Source organism: Aquarana catesbeiana, linkage group LG08, assembly GCF_042186555.1.
Source record: "Aquarana catesbeiana isolate 2022-GZ linkage group LG08, ASM4218655v1, whole genome shotgun sequence".
Lineage (NCBI taxonomy): Eukaryota > Metazoa > Chordata > Amphibia > Anura > Ranidae > Aquarana > Aquarana catesbeiana.
This window is the reverse complement of record NC_133331.1, coordinates 131,616,156-131,634,272: the sequence shown is the minus strand read 5'-3', so window position 1 is coordinate 131,634,272 and position 18,117 is coordinate 131,616,156. Positions and strand designations below refer to the sequence as shown.

General features: G+C 43.1%; 1 protein-coding gene across 3 annotated transcripts in view; it reads right to left on the bottom strand.

The window, feature by feature from the left end:
• Positions 1-18,117, bottom strand: part of PCGF5 (polycomb group ring finger 5) — a 109,094-nt gene that overhangs the window by 18,851 nt on the left and 72,126 nt on the right. For all 3 annotated transcript variants that reach the window (XR_012235677.1, XM_073596406.1, XM_073596407.1), the window contains 2 exons: positions 6,358-6,500; positions 1,630-1,728 (listed from right to left, as the gene is read on the bottom strand). Coding sequence is in view for 2 of the 3 variants with exons in the window: in XM_073596406.1 (XP_073452507.1) it covers positions 1,630-1,728; positions 6,358-6,500 (242 nt within the window). In the remaining variant the exon portion in view is untranslated. The remainder of the gene's footprint in view (positions 1-1,629; positions 1,729-6,357; positions 6,501-18,117) is intronic.

Below are 18,117 nucleotides of genomic sequence, written 5' to 3'. Positions count from 1 at the left end.
CTAGAAGACAATTCAAAAGTTGAAGGGGGCCCAGAGGACCCCGGACGCCGCTTGACTTGTTTCCGAGGAGGGAGCAGAGGCCTCCTGCAAGCTAAAAAAGAGCAGTAACACCAAGGATAACATACCAGTTGCCCTGTAGGAAGCACAAAAAGTGGCTTACTCCCTAACACTGGCCCTGTCACCTTATGACCTGCCCACCGCGATTTGGTCATAGCTGCCATTTGTTGCAAATTAGGAGTCCCCCCCAACAGGGCTACAGAATCACCCCTCTGGTAACAGCCCCTGCGGTAAGAGTTCAAAAGGCAGTGGCTGCACGCTATTCTAGCAGAGGCGTGTGAGCATGAAGAGTCTGTAGATTAGAAGATGCAGCTCAGAAGTTAGCGATCTGGCTGGGGAGACCACAGCATGGACACTGCTGAATGCAACTTAATAAGATGCCCCCCCCCCCCCCCCCCCTCAGCAGCTAGACCAGTGGGAATACAGCATGGGATATTCATAAATACCCTCCAGATCCCTCTGGCACAGCTCTGTGCAGTAAAAATCATCAATGATTCCGCTGAAGGCTGCACAGTTCTCGGAGCAGGTTCTCTGCAGCTAAGAGCCACTAAACATGTAGCACTTAGGTACAAATGAGTAAAAATCATACTGTGCCTGCAGAGTGCCCCCCACTCTCTCTAGGCAGTCCCCCCAGTAAGTGTCAGGCACACAATTACAGCAGCAAATACACACTGTAATTCTTTCACAGCCATCTCCCAGGAGTGGAGAACTGCATGCACTTGATGGCTGTGCTGTGGAGACTACCTGAATCTATATGTATCCAGCCTGTCACCCAGCACTGCAATTGAAGACAATAATCCATCTGCTGGAACAAAAATTAATCTACTAGAAAAAAAAATGTAAGAACCCCCCCCCCAAAAAAAATGTGTAAGTCCCCACTCCTGAGCGCTGGGCAAAAACTGAGCTGTATGATGCAGATGGGGCGTTTGGCCCCCAGCAGGGGGCTGGCCTTTGGCATACTTTTAGTTGCACCTAGCATCCTTCTCTTGCAGGTGATGACATAAAACCCATCTGTCATGAAGAGCTGCTATGTTCTTCAATGAACGGAAAAGAAATGGTAATTTTCTTAAATATTTAACTTGCAACAAAAAAATGGCAGCAACATTTGTTACAGACCACACTCTCATCTAGATATGTCTGTCCAGTAAAGAGATTAATTTCAAAAACTTTAATATGACACATTAAGACCACATGATCACTAGGAATTTAGCCCCAGTATATCAGGCTCTGGTACTGTATGCAGCCTGTCAAACTTTATAAGAGGCTAACATATGCTGTAGCTGGACAGTGCACCTAGTGGTACTTACCTTCAGAGCAGTATGCACCCGGAGACCAAATGCCCGGAATGCAAATTTCTAGGTGCACCATCCAGCCGCAGCAGCTGTCAGCCTCTCAGAGTTTGACTGGCTGCCTGCAGTGGGACTGGATGGTGCACTGGTGCTCTCCTCCCACAGTTATAAGCTAGAGCCCCATGCCTAAGTGCCCAATGTGCCTAAAACCGAAGGAGTAAATCATGTATATACCATTGTTACTTTAAATGTATATATTACCAATTCTCAGCTCTGCTCTTACCTCATAAGTACTTGGTAGTTTTAGTTTTAAACTTAAAAACTTTTTGATAGTCCCAACTGTTATGCGCGTTGAACAACGGATGAATTTCTTCATCAACCCCTAGAAATGAAAATATTGCAAAATTTAGTCAAGACAGTAAAAGCCTGGAAACAAAACCGTGCGCAAAGACGAAAGAGGAAGTCCCTGCCAACGCTCCAAGCCTGGCATACTGTCTAATTCGTGGGTCGGCAACCCATCTATCGTGGTCCACCTGTCATCCGCAGGCAGGTGACAGGTAGATTGCGAACAGGTTCCTGCGCCGCCGACCCCTGCCTTCTATGCGCCGGTCCTTTCTCCCTCCCAGTCTCAAGCCTCCTGCATGGCTCCACCGTGCCTTCTGTGTCCTGCTCCTTCTCTGTCCCTCCTGCCCCCAGCCTCCTCCGTTGCTGTAATCAGTCGAGACCAGGAGGAAGCACAGCTCAGGGCAGAGGGTGGGAGGAGGACTAGCACAGGTGATTGGTTGCTAGGACAAAGGGTGGTCCTAAGCAACCAATCACCAGCTTTCTAATATGAAAAAGTCACTCTGCCAGCTCCACCCCTCTGTCCAGAACTGTGCTGCCTCCCAGTGGAAACAGGTGGGGGGGCAGAAGACACCAGTGTGTGTGTGTGCAGGGGCAGAGGACACTGCTATGAGCAGTGTCCTCTGCCCCTCCATAGCAGTGTCCTCTACCACACTTCACATCACCCTACACCCCCCACCCCCCGAACCCTGGATTCTGAGCGCAATGCACTCCTGAACCCTGCATTTTGAGCGCAGCCCACTCCTGATCCCTGCATTCTCTGCATAATGCACTCCTAAATCCTGCACTCTTTCGTACTACTCATTTTTGTAAAAAAAAAAAAGGGGGTCGTCTGTCTTTTTTGGGGGGGGGGGCACTATGCCCGGTGATCTTTGACTTCATCAGTGTGATTCAAGTAGATCTCCATAGCTCGAAGGTTGCCTACCTCTGGACTAACTGATCTCATTGCAATCTTTAAATTAAAAATAATTTTGGATGAGACTTTAAAATTTTGATAAGCTTCTATTGATTTCTCTGTATTTTATTAAACAGAGGTTTGTAAATTACAGACAAGTTGAATTGGCTACTACAGTTACTCTACCTAAATGATTCAAGTTTAGATGAACCCCCTAACTAAACTCTCATAAGCTTTTAACATGTCAACGTAATTTTAGAAGTAATTTTAATATTTAGCTTTTGTTAAAATAATACCCAGTAATTTTACTGTGAAGACTCTTGTAGCAGCACTTTCTGTTTTATAGTTAGAGTGCTCTCTCCCTGTCTCCTAATTGTGTTTCTGCATTGTCACCCAGGCTTCTTTTATAAAATACACACTACTAAATACACAATATGCCAACATGGTCCAGTGGTATCACAATCTGGAAACTCGCCATGAGAAAGCCATGTAGCCATCACAGAAGTATATGTATGTAAACAAAGTGGCTGCGGAAGATCAGCAGCACCAAAGAGATGCAACGAAGGATTGAAAAGGTGATAATTATTTTATTTAAAGAAATGGCAATTGCTTATGTTACACAATGCTTTAGCACAACCTATATGTCATTCATGTACACACAGGGAGTGCATTGCTATCTGTGATTCAGCCGATTCACAAACCATCAGTGTAAAAGATAGGTTTCCTTCAACCACTGTGTAGCAGCACACAGCAGGAAGCAGGGCATGGACACATAATTGGCAAAAGGCACAGGTCCCATGTATATACTGTACATACAATGGGGACAATTATGTGCCTGAAAAGCGCCGCTGCCGAAGCTCTTTGCAGGTGCTTCGGCAGCGATGCCCATTCATTTTAATGGGCAGGAGCGTTGGAGGAGCGGTGTATACGCTACTCCTAAACCGCTCCAAAGATGCTGCTTGCAGGACTTTTTCTTTCTCTAATGTCCTGCAAGCGCACCGCTCCAGCGTGAAAGATTTTCACACTGGGGCTGCAGGGGAGGCGTTTTTCAGGCGCTATTTTTAGCCCTTTAGCACCTGAAAAAAGGCTTCAGTGTGAAGGGGGGCTTAGGGTGAAGACTCTGGAGATGTCAGCATCTTAACACACTGCTGCTGCTGCTACTTTAAGACCCCTTTCAACACTGAGGCGCTTTCACTCCAAAAAAAAAAAACGCCTGAAAAGCTCACGAAAACCTATTTCCATTAAAATCAATGAATGCTTTCACACTGGGGCAGTGCGCTGGCAGGGCGGTGAAAAAACGTCCCTCTCCGTTGAAATGAATGGAAAGCTCTTCAAAAGCGCATGAAAAGCTCTACAAAAGCGCTCAGTATTTTACTGGAGGTTTAGAAGTGCCTCAGTGTGAAAGGGGCCTAAGTCATGAAGCCCTGAACCAGAGCACTGCAGTTAAAGCAGAACTTCACCCTCTCAAACATTGACTCTTGTAACTCCTTATGCTGCTAGCATTAGTAAATAGATATGAAAGTAGATCATAATTACTTGTTTTAAACTTTTTCTTTTACATTTCTTCAATTACTTCCTGGTTTCTAGGTCTAGGCAAATATTGTAATACACCCCAGGAGTTTTGAGGAGGAGTTTTCTCAGTTAAGCACACCCCCAGTATTTGATCCCCTGCTGATTTTGTACGTTTGCCTATTGACAAAGAAATGATCAGTCTATAAGTTTATTGGTAGGTTTATTTAAACAGTGAGACAAAATAACAACAAAAATATTGCAAAAAATGCATTTCAAAAAAGCTATAAATCGATTTGTATTTTAATTTGTGAAATAAATATTTGACCCCTTCGCAGAACATGAATTAGTACTTGGTGGCAAAACCCTTGTTGGCAATCACAGAGGTCACAGATGTTTCTTGTAGTTGGCCACCAGGTTTGCACACATCTCAGGAGGGATTTTGTCCCACTCCTGTTTGTAGATCCTCTCCAATCATTAAGGTTTCGAGGCTGACGTTTGCCAACTCAAACCTTCAGCTCCCTTCACATATTTTCTATGGGATTAAGGTCTGGAGACTTGCTAGGCCACTCCAGCACCTTAATGTGCTTCTTCTTGAGCTGTGTGTTTTGGGTTATTGTCATGCTGGAATACCCCATCCACTACCCCATTTTCAATGCCCTGGCTAAGGGAAGGAGGTTCTCATCCAAGATTTGATGGTACATGGCCCCGTTTATCGTCCCTTTGATGCGGTGAAGTTGTCCCCTTAGCAGAAAAACACCCCAAAGCACAATGTTTCCATCTCCATGTTTGACGGTGGGGATGGCGTTCTTAGGTAGCATTCCTCCTCCTCCAAACATGGCAAGTTAAGTTGATGCCAAAGAGCTTGATTTTGGTCTCATCTGACCACAACACTTTCACCCAGTTCTCCTCTGAATCATTCAGATGTTCATTAGCAAACTTAGGATGGGCCTATACATGTACTTTTTTAAACAGGGGGACCTTGTGGGCACTGCAGGATTTCAGTTCTTCATGGCGTAGTGTATTACAAATTGTTTTCTTGGTGACTATGGTCCCAGCTGCCTTGAGATCATTGACACGATTCTCCCATGTAGTTCTGGGCTTATTCCTCCCTGTTCTCATGATCATTGAAACTTCATGAGGTGAGATCTTGCATGGAGCCCCAGACCAAGGGAGATTGACAGTTATTTTGTGTTTTCCATTTGCGAATAATCGCACCAACTGTTGTCACCCTCTCACCAAGCTGCTTGGCAATGGTTTTGTAGCCCATTACAGCCTTGTGTAGGTCTACAATCTTGTCCCTGACATCCTTGGTCAGCTCTTTGGGCTTGGCTATGGTGGAGAGATTGGAATCTGATTGATTGATTGATTTCTTTTGTGGAAAGGGAACAAGCTGAGTTTAGGAGCACTCTCTTTAAGAGAGTGCTCCTAATCTTAGCTGGTTACCTGTATAGAAGACACCTGGGAGCCAGAAATCTTGCTGATTGATAGGGGATCAAATACTTACTTCACTCATTAAAATGCAAATCAATTTATAACTTTTTGAAATGCGTTTTTCTGAATATTTTTGTTGTCATTCTGTCTCTCACTGTTAAAATAAACCTAATATTAAAATTATAGACTGATCATTTCTTTGTCAGTGGGCAAAAGTACAAAACCAGCAGGGGATCAAGTACTTTTTTCCCCTCACTGTACATCATCTACCCTAACTCAAGATTCCACGGCCAGAAATGCTGTTTTTCAAAGTGATTTCTCAGCAAAATAAAGCACGGAGACATGGATGGATGGGTATGTTTGCCTAAAATAGTAAATCAAAATAAAAAGCGTTTTTGGTTTGTGTTGCTCAGAGGCAGTGTAGTTCCACTTTGGTTATATAGAAGTTTTAACACAACACAAGGTTATATAGAACATAAATCCTCTACTCACATTGCCTATTTTTAAAAGCTGAACTGAACAATTAGTTTATGTTGATTTGATGTATTCTCCACACACAAGTTATCCCAACCCTGATAACCAAGTACCCTGGTTATATGGATACCATCTACATTTGTAATTCTGGATTTAAAAAAAAAAAAAAAAAAAAAATTTCATTAGCACCTCTTACGGCTTCCGGACAGATATTAAAGTTGTCACTTTATTTCAGCCTTTCTTCATTTGATTTTTGGAAATGCCACCAGGAGGAAAAGGATGGCTGAACACACCCAGTGGTTGGACAGCTGCTGGAAGGCTGGGTACTGGAGAACATTAGTAATTAACTGCAGTTACCTTTACTACGTTATCCCCAGACTGGCCATTATTCCGAAGACAATCAAGACATATAGCAATCTGGGGGTCGCTTCTGTGGTAGTCTTTGTTTTCATCATGTTCCTCTTCATCATCCTTAAGCCTCTTATTGTTTGGGTATCCATCTGTTAAAGAGAAGTATTAAAAAAATTTTTAATTAAGTTCTTTTAACATTATCTTCAAACCTTCATATCCCAGTTTATTATGCCAACATGTAAACAGTGTTATGTTGTATGCGGAGAACTCAAAAATGATGAAAATTAACTCCTTGCCACGTTCGTGGAGAGGGAAGTTGAATGAAACGCATTTACAAGGCCCGACTTATAAAAATCAAATCTAACAAGAATTTAATTGAAACTCCCTAAAACTCCCTAAATTGGCCTTTGAAGCAAGTTAAACTCCCTCCTTATCAATAAAACAAAACTTACACAATGTAGAAGGGCAGTCTACGAATTTGGCAACAAGCTGGGAAGATTGCTACCACTTAAACAATCCAGGGCAAGAAATTATATTCCACAAATTAAGACGCAGGGAGATAACACAGTTAAAGCATTTGCTCACTCTGAAAAAAAAGTTCAAAGTCAGCAGCTACAAATCCTGTAGCTGCTGAATTTATTAAAAAGGACACTTACCTGTTCAAAGATCCGCTGCTCACCTGGGCTAGTTTTTCACTATCTTCGGGTTCCGGCACCAACATCCTAACTGTGGGCAGCTGGCTATGCAGCCGGCTGGCCACTGTGCATGCGTGTGCTTTGTGAATGGTCCAGTGGTCTTCTGAGACCTGTGACATGTCCCAGAAGACTGCGGGGAGGGGGGAGGAAAACTTACACTCAGATCGCCCCATAGGCCATCCAAGCTGAAGTGGGAGCGAGTGGGGGGGGGGGGGACTTAAAGTGGAACTTCTCCTTTAAGGTGAAGTTCCACTTTAAGACCTCCCCTGACATAGCTAGGGACTTCAAAGTACATTACTCTGCCGTCTATAATCTAGGAGATCAATCAACCCACTCCTCTCTGGAGTCCAAACACTTAAAGTGGGAGTCCGGCTTGCTTGTGGGCATGTGAAGCCCACAAGGATTGATTTCCTGGACGCGGTGAATGCTGTTCATTCACAGCTTGTTCACACGCATGATCATTGTTCCTGCACTGAATCTTGGGAAGCCTGACACTAAGCTCCCAGGAGACAGTGCGGCGCCGGGGAAAGGCAATAAACATGCCTACTCCCATGGGAGGAGAAACAGGAAGTGCCACAATAAAGTACAATATAAAGGTAATTACAGCGATAAAAAAAATTTTCGTGCGGCATTTGAACATCTATGCAATTAACTGAAGGGGGTAAGATTAAGTAAAAAATTTGAGTGGAACCCCGCTTTAACAGTAAATCCAATCTTTTGGCATGTCTAAACTCTATGTGGATATCATACAAGAGCTGGGAGACCCTTATTACCCATTTCTTTGTGCAATTAAATCTTTGAAGTCAGGCAAGGTACCAGGCACAGATGGCTTCACTCTGGCCTACTATAGGACCTTCCAGGACTGTTTGGCCCACAGATTTTCACAGGCCTATAACTCACTCAGGGAAAGCCATTCACTCCTGGATGTTCCATTACAGGCACACATAGCAGTTGTTTCAAAAGAAGGCAAGGATCCTGCTCCATACCAGAGTTACAGCCCCATTTCCCTGCTTAACATAGATTTAAGGATATTCCTTGCCTCCAGATTGCTACCGCACATTCCTGCTTTTTTCCACCCAGACCAGTCTGGATTCACTCTTGGTAGGGACAATACTCAGTGGGTCCTTAATGCCATCAACTTCTCCCAAATAAGACACACTTCACTAGTGCTTTTATTCACAGATGCAGAGAAAGCATTGGACAGAGTGGATTGGGTCTTTTTTAGACATGTGCACTGCCAAAAAATTTGTTAGTTTTTAGTTTCATTCATTTTTTTTTTTTTTCATTTTTCTTTGATATATACAACACTGAATGTCTGTCGATATAACTGGTACTTTGTGATGCTTTGTATGGACCATGGCCCTGAACCTATGGTTAACGACACACGCACTATGTGCCAAGTTGAGCGTCTAACATGAGATCCAGTTTTAAAACAATCATTACAAGCCATCCCCGCGGTGGGGTCTGGGTAATGCCCCCAAGGGATACACCATCTGGAGACAGATGGTGACTAACGGTGGTTCACCAAAGGGCCGTAAGGTCACTCCCTGACCGGTTTCGTCATCCCGACTTTGTCAAAGGGACGTCCCTTTGACAAAGTTGGAATGACGAAACCGGTCAGGGAGTGACCTTACGGCGGACTGAACACACGCATTCGACGCTGCGCTTCATTATCCACCACAGATTCTGGAAGAGATCAGCACTGGGCGGACCTGTAGTGTCCCCCGCAGTACTTTAAGACATCTCCGGCCCTTTGGTGAACCACCGTTAGTGTTGTACCTGACATCAAGCCATCGGATGTACTGGTGATAATAGCAGCTGTATGGAAGAGAAGTTTTTTAATGCTTTGGATGACACACATCTCTAATAAAAAAACTGGAAAATAGAAATACTCTATGTGGAGTTTATCTTTTTCTATATCCTTGGATGTTGTTATCTTCCGAGCTGGCTGACGCAGGAAACTAGTGGGATATCGTAAATACTTTTTATCTACATATTTGTGGTGAGTTTAAACCCCAAAGGGGCGTGTGGAGCACGGGGTGCGGAATAAGGCGATTGGTGCACTACCTGAATATTTCCCCTCTTTATCTACATATGAAGCTTGCCACGGACTTGATCTTCACGTCTATTCACTTTTGTGTCTGCTATTTTCTGTTTGGTTAGCACTATTGCATGTATATTATCATATATGCAGATATGTCAATATTTAGAATTTTGACAGAAGCGCCGCTTGGATAAGATGTTCTAACTATGATAGACCATTTTTATACTATATATATATATATATATATATATATATATATATATATATATATATATATATATATATTTGTTTTCTTAAGTTTAAGTGGCAGCTAAACATAACTTGTTTTGAACTGTGAGCAATACTACTACCTGGTGAGTCTATAGACTGGAACCACATTGCACTGAGTTGGGAAGAAATAAGGGAGCCAGTATTTTCTTTCCTCTTTTTGAGTTAAGTGCGCATGTGTCGATGACGTCGGCACATGCAAATACAGGGGATATCTCCTAAACCATGCAGGTTTAGGAGATATCCAGTGTAGCTACAGGTAAGCCTCATTATAGGCTTGCCTGTAGAATAAAGTGGTTGTAAAGGGTTTACAACCACTTTAAAGTGTTTTTTTTTTTGGTCTTAATGCATTAAGATAAAAAAGCCTTCTGTGTGCAGCAACCCCCCCTCCTCCCCATACTTACCTGAGGTCCATTTAGATCTAGCGATGTTACAAGAGTGTCTCGGCTGCTTCCCCCCTTCTCATTGGCGTAGACAGCAGCGCAGCGCTATTGGCCCCGCTGCTGTCAGCCAATGAGGAGAGAAAGGAGGCAGGGGCAAAGTCGTGGCTCCGTGTCTGAACGGACACATGGAGCTGCAGCTCAGCTCGGGGGCCCCCATAGCAAGCTGCTTGCTGTGGTAGCACTCGACAGGAAGGAGGGGCCAGGGAAGAGGAAGATCTGGGCTGCTCTGTGCAAAACAACTACACAGGGCAGGTAAGTATAACATGTTTGTTATTTTTAACTAGAAAAAAACTAGACTTTAGTATCACTTTAAAAATGCAGCAGAGATGCAAGCGGTATTAAACCCAAAAAGCAAACATTTATTATATTGCAGCTTAGCAATTCTTAGATGTGATAGCATTAGTTTTCTTTTTTAGGCTCTCTTATTTTCAGCTGGTGATCCAGCCAGTATGTCTGTTGTTTTTCAACAGAAAAAAAGCTGTCCTGCAGTAGTAGCAGTTAGAAGGCTGAGACAAACCATTTACCACTGACAAGGGGTGCTTACAATGATCAGCTTTTATTTATGTAAAACCTTTTTCCCAAAAGGAACAAAACTGCTGCTGTAACTCCTTATAAGGATCACTAGCAGATTTAGATGCACTAAAGACCTGAAGCTGAACTGTTGCTAACACTACCCTCCCCCTAATCTGACAATGCTGCTGCCCAAAGGTGCCTTTGTTGCTCCTTCATCCAGTTAATTGGCACTCTAATACAGGAGGTGTGCTACTAGCCAGATCACCAGGTGAAAACGGAGGGGGGGATAAAGCCTAAAAAAAAAAAAAAAAGCTAATGCAGCCACCACATCTAATGATTGGTAAACTGCAATATACAGGGGCGGCTTTAAGGGCGCACCGGCGCTGCCACCTCTATCCTCGCCACCCCCCTATATGCATAATGGATAGATTCATGCATTGCATAAATCTATACATGGCCGCCACTGCCACCCCCTATTCAGGCGTCCAGCCCCTTTGCAGAAACTGGGTGCCTGAATTACAGTGGCGGGGGTGTGTTTTTGAAGCACCTGATTAGAGCCATAGGCTCTAATAGGCTTCAAAATAGGGTGGACTTGGAGCGCAGAGCATTGCGCTTGGAGTCCACCCAGATGTGTTAGAAAAGCAAATTAATATTTGCTTTTCTAACACTGAATCGCCTCTTCGCCAATCAGGAAGCGCCAGTCTGTTACCCATTTCCCAATTGGACGCCTAGAAGGAAGGGAGAAGATGTACAGCGGAAGCTGCCGTGATCTCAGAAGGACACGGAGGACGCTGCAAGATGCCTGCTGCAGCCTGTCCCCCTGCCCGGGTTGTGGGTTCAATATCACTTTAAGTAATAACACATGCTTGTGAATAGAGTATTATATAATAATTATATATTTGATAATTTCATAATCAACAGAATTATAAAGAGGTACTTTACATTTATTTCTCCAGTTGCATACTGGAAAAGGCAACAGGCACGTATCATTCTACTGTTGTTTTCATAAATCTGCCCATTGTGTTTACCGAGGACTTATCCTGGCCTTTTATCATACACATTGTTCCTAATTCCTTTCTGCAGTTACATTCTTGCCTATTGTTCAGAAACAGTTACTTGGAGCAAAGTGGGTATATTAACAATCACATTTGCCAAAACTTCACTTTCATGCAGCGTTGTAAAATAAAAAGAAAAATAAGTGTTATTTACCAGGAAATTCTCACTTCCTAAAGTTCACACATTATTATACTAGGCAGTGTAAAGAACACTCAATGTTCATAGTTCATTTCAGGAAGTTAATACTTCCTGATCTGCTAAATAAAATCTATTATCTCATAACATTGGTTACATTAAAGCATACTACTTCCCTGCAATGTCAGCATTACCCACCAATGTAAATACTGTACAAGGACACAAGAACACCACAAGCCAGGCTAATACAAAAACAGCAGTCCACATAGAACAGTCCTAACAACCAAGAACTCGTGGCTAATAAAAATTCTATACACATGGCATTGTTATATAATATCAAGAAATGAAGAATGAAGTAACGGGGTCAGAGACTGAGTGAGTAGGTAAAATCTAAGCGCTGGCAGGACGCTAAAAAAGTCCTGCAGGCAGCATCTTTGGGGCGCTTTAGGAGCGGTGTAGAGGTGTATATACAACTTGTAGCACCTTATTCCCTGTGGGAACTACAAAAAAGAATTTGCCTGAAAGGCAGACTGGCTCTGCGACCACTCACTGACAAGCTTTGCAACTCTATCTCCTATAGATGGGGCTTCCTGGCCAGTCTCATTGCCATCAGAGATGGCCACACCGCTACACTTTGTTTCCCTGAAGAGCTGTAAAAGTTCTGCCTAGATCTCATTTCCCTTCCTCTCACAGAGATATAATGTAGTGGTATTTACGTATCTTGCTCAAGGAGAATGTTTTTTGCTTGTTACTCAGGTTACCTCGGGGGGCAACCCCAAATGTACTAGTTCTTCAATGAGGACCTTCCTAGCTCTTTCAAGCCAGCCTACCCCCCCAAAACAGGGGGCTCCCCGTCCTGGGCCCACTGTACTGAACCCCATCTTGGAGTGTTGTGCAATGTTCCCCAGGCTGCAGTACTATATTTATAAGCGTGCCTTATTGTGATGTATTTGGCGACTGTTAACATTGTCTCTCTCAATGTCAGAGGCTTGTATGCCTCAGGTAAATGACATAATCTCTTTAGAGAACTCAAATGACTTCAATGTGACATAGTTTCCCTTCAAGAGACTGACCTCACCCACACTACCTCCACTAAAACTATTCTCACCTGAGTATCCAGCATGGTTTTATGGACTTATGGACGTTTATAAAGGAAAGGGAGTCGCCATTGGTTTTCACAGTGGGATCTCGTTTCAATGTGACTAATGGGGAGACGATTGTGGCAGGTATCTTTTCCTGAAGGGCACCCTGGGGGAACATTCAATGCACCCCTGCTATATATGCTCCCAACCATGACCAAGCCACGTTCCTATCTGACACCTTGCACAAGTTGAAAGTATTTGCACAAGGTTGCATCATCCTTGCAGGGGACATTAATGTCCCACTTGAACCCCAACTTGACACCTCACAGGGCACATCATCCATCTCACAGAAACATTTGACTCTCATATGCAAACATCTACATGACGCTCAACTCATGGACATCTGGCGAGTGCTGCACCCTAAAGACAAGGACTGATCACATTTTTCACATATACATCATTCATACTCCAGGATAGATTACATCTTCATTGACCATCATCACTTGGACCTACTATACCCAGCCAAGATAGAAGTTTCCACACTATCTGATCATGCCCCAATAACCATACACCTGACACTACCTCTCCTCCCCCGTAGGGTAAACAGCTGGAAACTTAATGACTCCCTGTTAAAGGATGTTGTGAATAAGACACAGATTGAGGTTGATCTCGTTATTTTGATGAAAATTCAACCCCCGACATCACGCCTGGCGTGCTCAGGGAGGGTCATAAAGCTCACATCCGGGGCAAGTTCACTGAACTGGGCTCACGGAGGAAAAAGGAGAGGATTCTCCAACAGTCCACTCTTATCCACAACATCAAGACTCTAGAATATAGACTCAAGTATGAGACCATAAATTGTCCACACCCAATGACCTCCTACACCAACTTACCCAAAAATGGGACGAATTAAAATCACTATATCATACAGATCAAAAACGCAAAATTTCGCCTCATCTCTCAGCAAATTTACGAATGGGGCAATAAACCAGGTAGACACCTAGCCAGATCACTTAAACATAAAAAATCATCTACGTTTATAACAATAAAAACCTCCAACGATAACCTAGTACACGAGACCATTGCTGATGAATTCCGCTCATGTTACCAGCACCTTTATCACGTTAAATAAATCTATTACCGATGCGAACATCCAACATAACACAATCTGAGACTATCTTGCCCAAGCCAACCTTCCTAAGATACCAACCACTTCACTTGAATCACTTGAAGCACAAATAACCACAGCAGAGTTATGCACTTAAATCTATATCTAAGGGTAAGGCTCCTGGTCCCGATGGCCTGATAGTCAACTATCATAAACTATTCCAAGACACTTTTCTACCTTTAATGAAAGCATACTCCAATACCCTGAGCGAGGGTCACTCCCTGTGTCCTGAAACTCTACATGCTCATATCACTGTTTTACCTAAACCAAGGAAAGACCCCAGCTTATGTGGGAGCTACAAGCCAATATCTCTATTAAATATAGATGCAAAAATTCACGCCAAAGCATTAGCTAACAGACTCTTAAACCCCTAATCTCCACTTGGGTTTCCCAAGATCAAACAGGATTTATCCTGGGCAGAGAAGCACTGCGCACCATATTACTTATGTCCCATACACGCAGATGTTCCCAGCCCACCTTTCTCCTTTCCACCGATGCAGAGAAGGCATTTGATAGGGTGGACTGGGAATATCTAATGGCAACTCTAACACACTTGGGCATAGGCCCTAACATGCTAAGCATGATAGCGGCCCTGTATAATTCACTTACAGCTCAGATACACGTTAATAGTACTTTGGGTGAAGCATTCTCATTATTCAATGGTACTAGACAAGGTTGCCCCCTGTCCCCTCTCCTATTCACCCTATCCCTTGAACCTTTTCTAGCAATGATCCGTCAAAACCCCAACATTCATGGCATCTCAGTAGGGAAAAAAGAACACAAACACGCTGCTTGTGCAGATGACATTCTGTTCTATGTCCAACAGCTGATAATTTCCCTGCCAAACCTAATGACAGCCTTTAAAGTACTTGGTGAAATTTCTGATTTCAAGATTAACCTATCCAAATCTGAAATTCTTAATTTCTCCCTCCCGACAACTGAGGTCCACAAACTGAAACCAGAATTTCCCTTTGCCTGGCAACCCTGCACCTTAAAATATCTAGGAATCTCTTTCTAACCCCTAACCCTTCCAGCCTTTTTAGGGCTCATTACCTGCCCCCGTTAAACTCCATTAGATAAGACCTACAAAGATGGCACCATCTAGCAAACTCATGGTTGGGAAGAATCAGTGTCAATAAAATGAATGTGCTACCCAGGGTTCTATTCCTTCTTCAGATGATACCTTACAGAATGCTCCCAGGGTTCTTCTCAACTCGCTCCTCTTTAATTCTTAAATATGTATGGCACCGTAAGCAACCACGCATTTCAAGAACCGCACTGACCAGGCTAAAAGACAGCACTCCCTAACTTTTGACCAGGCTAAAAGACAGCACTCCCTAACTTTAAAAAAATACTTCCTAGCAGTAATACTACAAAGATCTGCAGACTGGAAATACTGTGTGGACAATAAGCTATGGGTACAACTGGAACGTGATCTGAGTGGCACGGACTTGTTCTCCCAAATCTGGATTCCTAAAACTCACCATCATTCTACTTCCCCTCTCACGTGGTCCACCGTCACAATTTGGAATTCCCTACATAGAACTCACAGTTGGGAAAACAACTCCCCCTTAATGCCTCTAATTGGTCACTTCTATTTTCCGCCGGGTCAGACTGACCCCCAATTTCAGCACTGGCTATCACCTGATGCTCTTCTCCAACATGTTACAACTTCCGTAGGGATAAAGCACCTTCGCTACATCATCTAGTCTACTACTCCTTCCTTCAAGGACTGTTGGAGACAAACAACTAGCTCAATTCATCAAAACCTTGCCAAAACCCCTCTGCTCCCTGGCAGACCTCAACCCAGTGGAAAAAAATTCTAGCGGGCTCCCAACCTCCACATAAAACTATATCGCAATTCTACAAAGCCTTGCTGGATCTGGACTCTACCTCAGTTCCTCAATATATGGGAGCATGGAAAAGGGATTTACAACATCCTCTCACGGATAAGCAACAGGACACTGTACTCCAACTGACCCACATCTTATCCATTTCAACTAGGTCTGCAGAAGTAAACTACAAAATACTAACAAGGTGGCACCACACCCCCGCTAAACGTCACCGTATTTTCCCGGACACCTCTGCTATGTGTCTGAGGGGCTGTGGCGAACTTGCCACCCACGCCCATACCTAATGGCAATGCCCCCTAATACAAATGTTATGGTCATCAAGCTTACACTGGATCGAAAAAATTCAAGGTTTTCCCATACCCAATGACCCATGGGTAGTCCTCTTCCATTGTACAGTCGAACCAGTAGGCTGATATAGGCGCTTAAGCACTCCACACCTTCTAAATGCTGCAAAATCACTTATCCCCCGCCATTGGAAACAACCTATCATTCCCAACATCCAACAAAGTTTTAAAGAACTTAACCAAATTTACGATATGTAAGACCTTACGCTTAAACATAGAGATTTGGCACCCATTACGCATAAAATATGGGCCTGCTGGTTCGCCTTTACTTTCTCTCCAGCCTATTCTGAGATTATGTCTTCCAATACCCAATTGGTCCCTTTTATATTGCAGGCCTAATATCTCATGTGTCGAAAGTAGAAGCACTCCAATCCCTAAACCCCCTCCCACCAATCCTCACTTTTTTCATTGTCTTTTCTTCCCTTTTCCTGACTTCTACTCTTTTCTTTTCAATACTCCACTCTTCTCCTGGAAAATTGTTATTAAGTGTTCTTGCATAGCAAGACCACTTACTGTTATCTCACATATATATTATTCTTATTAGTGGGACTGCTTTAGCAGTCCCACTATTTTTATTCGTTTTTTTATTTATTCTTCTTCTTCTTATTCCGTACGTTTTTTGGTTCTGCGTAACTTCTGCATACTTTCAGCTATTAAAACCATTCAACTATTAAAATGTTCGTCTCTTTTAGCTGATGTGTGCTCTTTTTCAACTTTTTATCTACCATTTATACTTTTTAAAATATTAAGCTTTTTAACACTTTTTTTTAACATTGAAGTCAATGGGAGCATGCTTGAAATCCTTAAATTCTTCTTCCGCTCCCAAAAGTTTCAGCTCCTTCATACTTTCACCTACAGACGCCAAACAAACTTTAAAATGTTCACAAAATATTCAGCTATCTGGCTATAGCTTTTCAGTTTGATATCTTTTACAGTTTTTGAGAAAAAGCTTTTTGTTTAGAGGTCATTTCAGGAAATTTTAGCCATTAATCAGAGTGTACTGTGTTTGTTTTGTTGCCATGGTTACCAAAGCTTCTGTTATACACGGGGGAGGTGGCTGGAGCATCTCAGCTCTGATTACAAAGCCCGGGGGAGGGGACAGACACACCATGTACTGATTTATAATAGAGGAATATGATGGGGCAGTTTTGATAGGGCAATTCTGATGGGGCAGTTTTGATGGGGCAATTATGATGGGGCAGTTTTATTGGTGGCAATTATGATGGGGCAGTTTTGATGGTGGCAATATGTTGGGGCAGTTTTGATGGGACAATTCTGATGGCGCAGTTTTGATGGTGGCAATATGATGGGCAGTTTTGATAGGGCAATTCTGATGGGGCAGTTTTCATGGTGGCAATATGATGGGGCAGTTTGGATGGGGCAGTTTTGATAGTGGCAATATGATGGGGCAGTTTTGATGGGGACAATTTTAATGGAGCAGTTTTAAAGGTGGCAATATGATGGGGCAGTTTTGATGGGGGCAGTTTTGATGGTGGCAATATGATGGGGCAGTTTTGATGGGACAATTCTGATGGGGCAGTTTTGATGGTGGCAATATGATGGGCAGTTTTGATAGGGCAATTCTGATGGGGCAGTTTTCATGGTGGCAATATGATGGGGCAGTTTGGATGGGGCAGTTTTGATAGTGGCAATATGATGGGGCAGTTTTGATGGGGACAATTTTAATGGAGCAGTTTTAAAGGTGGCAATATGATGGGGCAGTTTTGATGGGGGCAGTTTTGATGGTGGCAATATGATGGGGCAGTTTTGATGGGGCAATTCTGATGGGGCAGTTTTGATGGTGGCAATATGATGGGGCAGTTTTAATGGGGACAATTTTGATGGGGCAATTCTGATGGGGCAGTTTTGATGGGGGCAATATGATGGGGCAATTTTAATGGGGGCAATTTTGATGGGGCAATTCTGATGGGGCAGTTTTGATGGCAGTATGATGGGGCAGTTTTGATGGCGGCCATTTTAGCAATTTAGCTATTCAGCATTCCCACGCATTTTCCCCAGGAAATGCATTTTCTAGTTATTCTTATTAGTGGGAATGCTTTAGCAGTCCCACTATTGTTATTCAATTTTATTTATTTTTAATTTTAATTTTATTCCGTACGTTTTTTGGTTCTGCGTAACTTCTGCATACTTTCAGCTATTAAAACC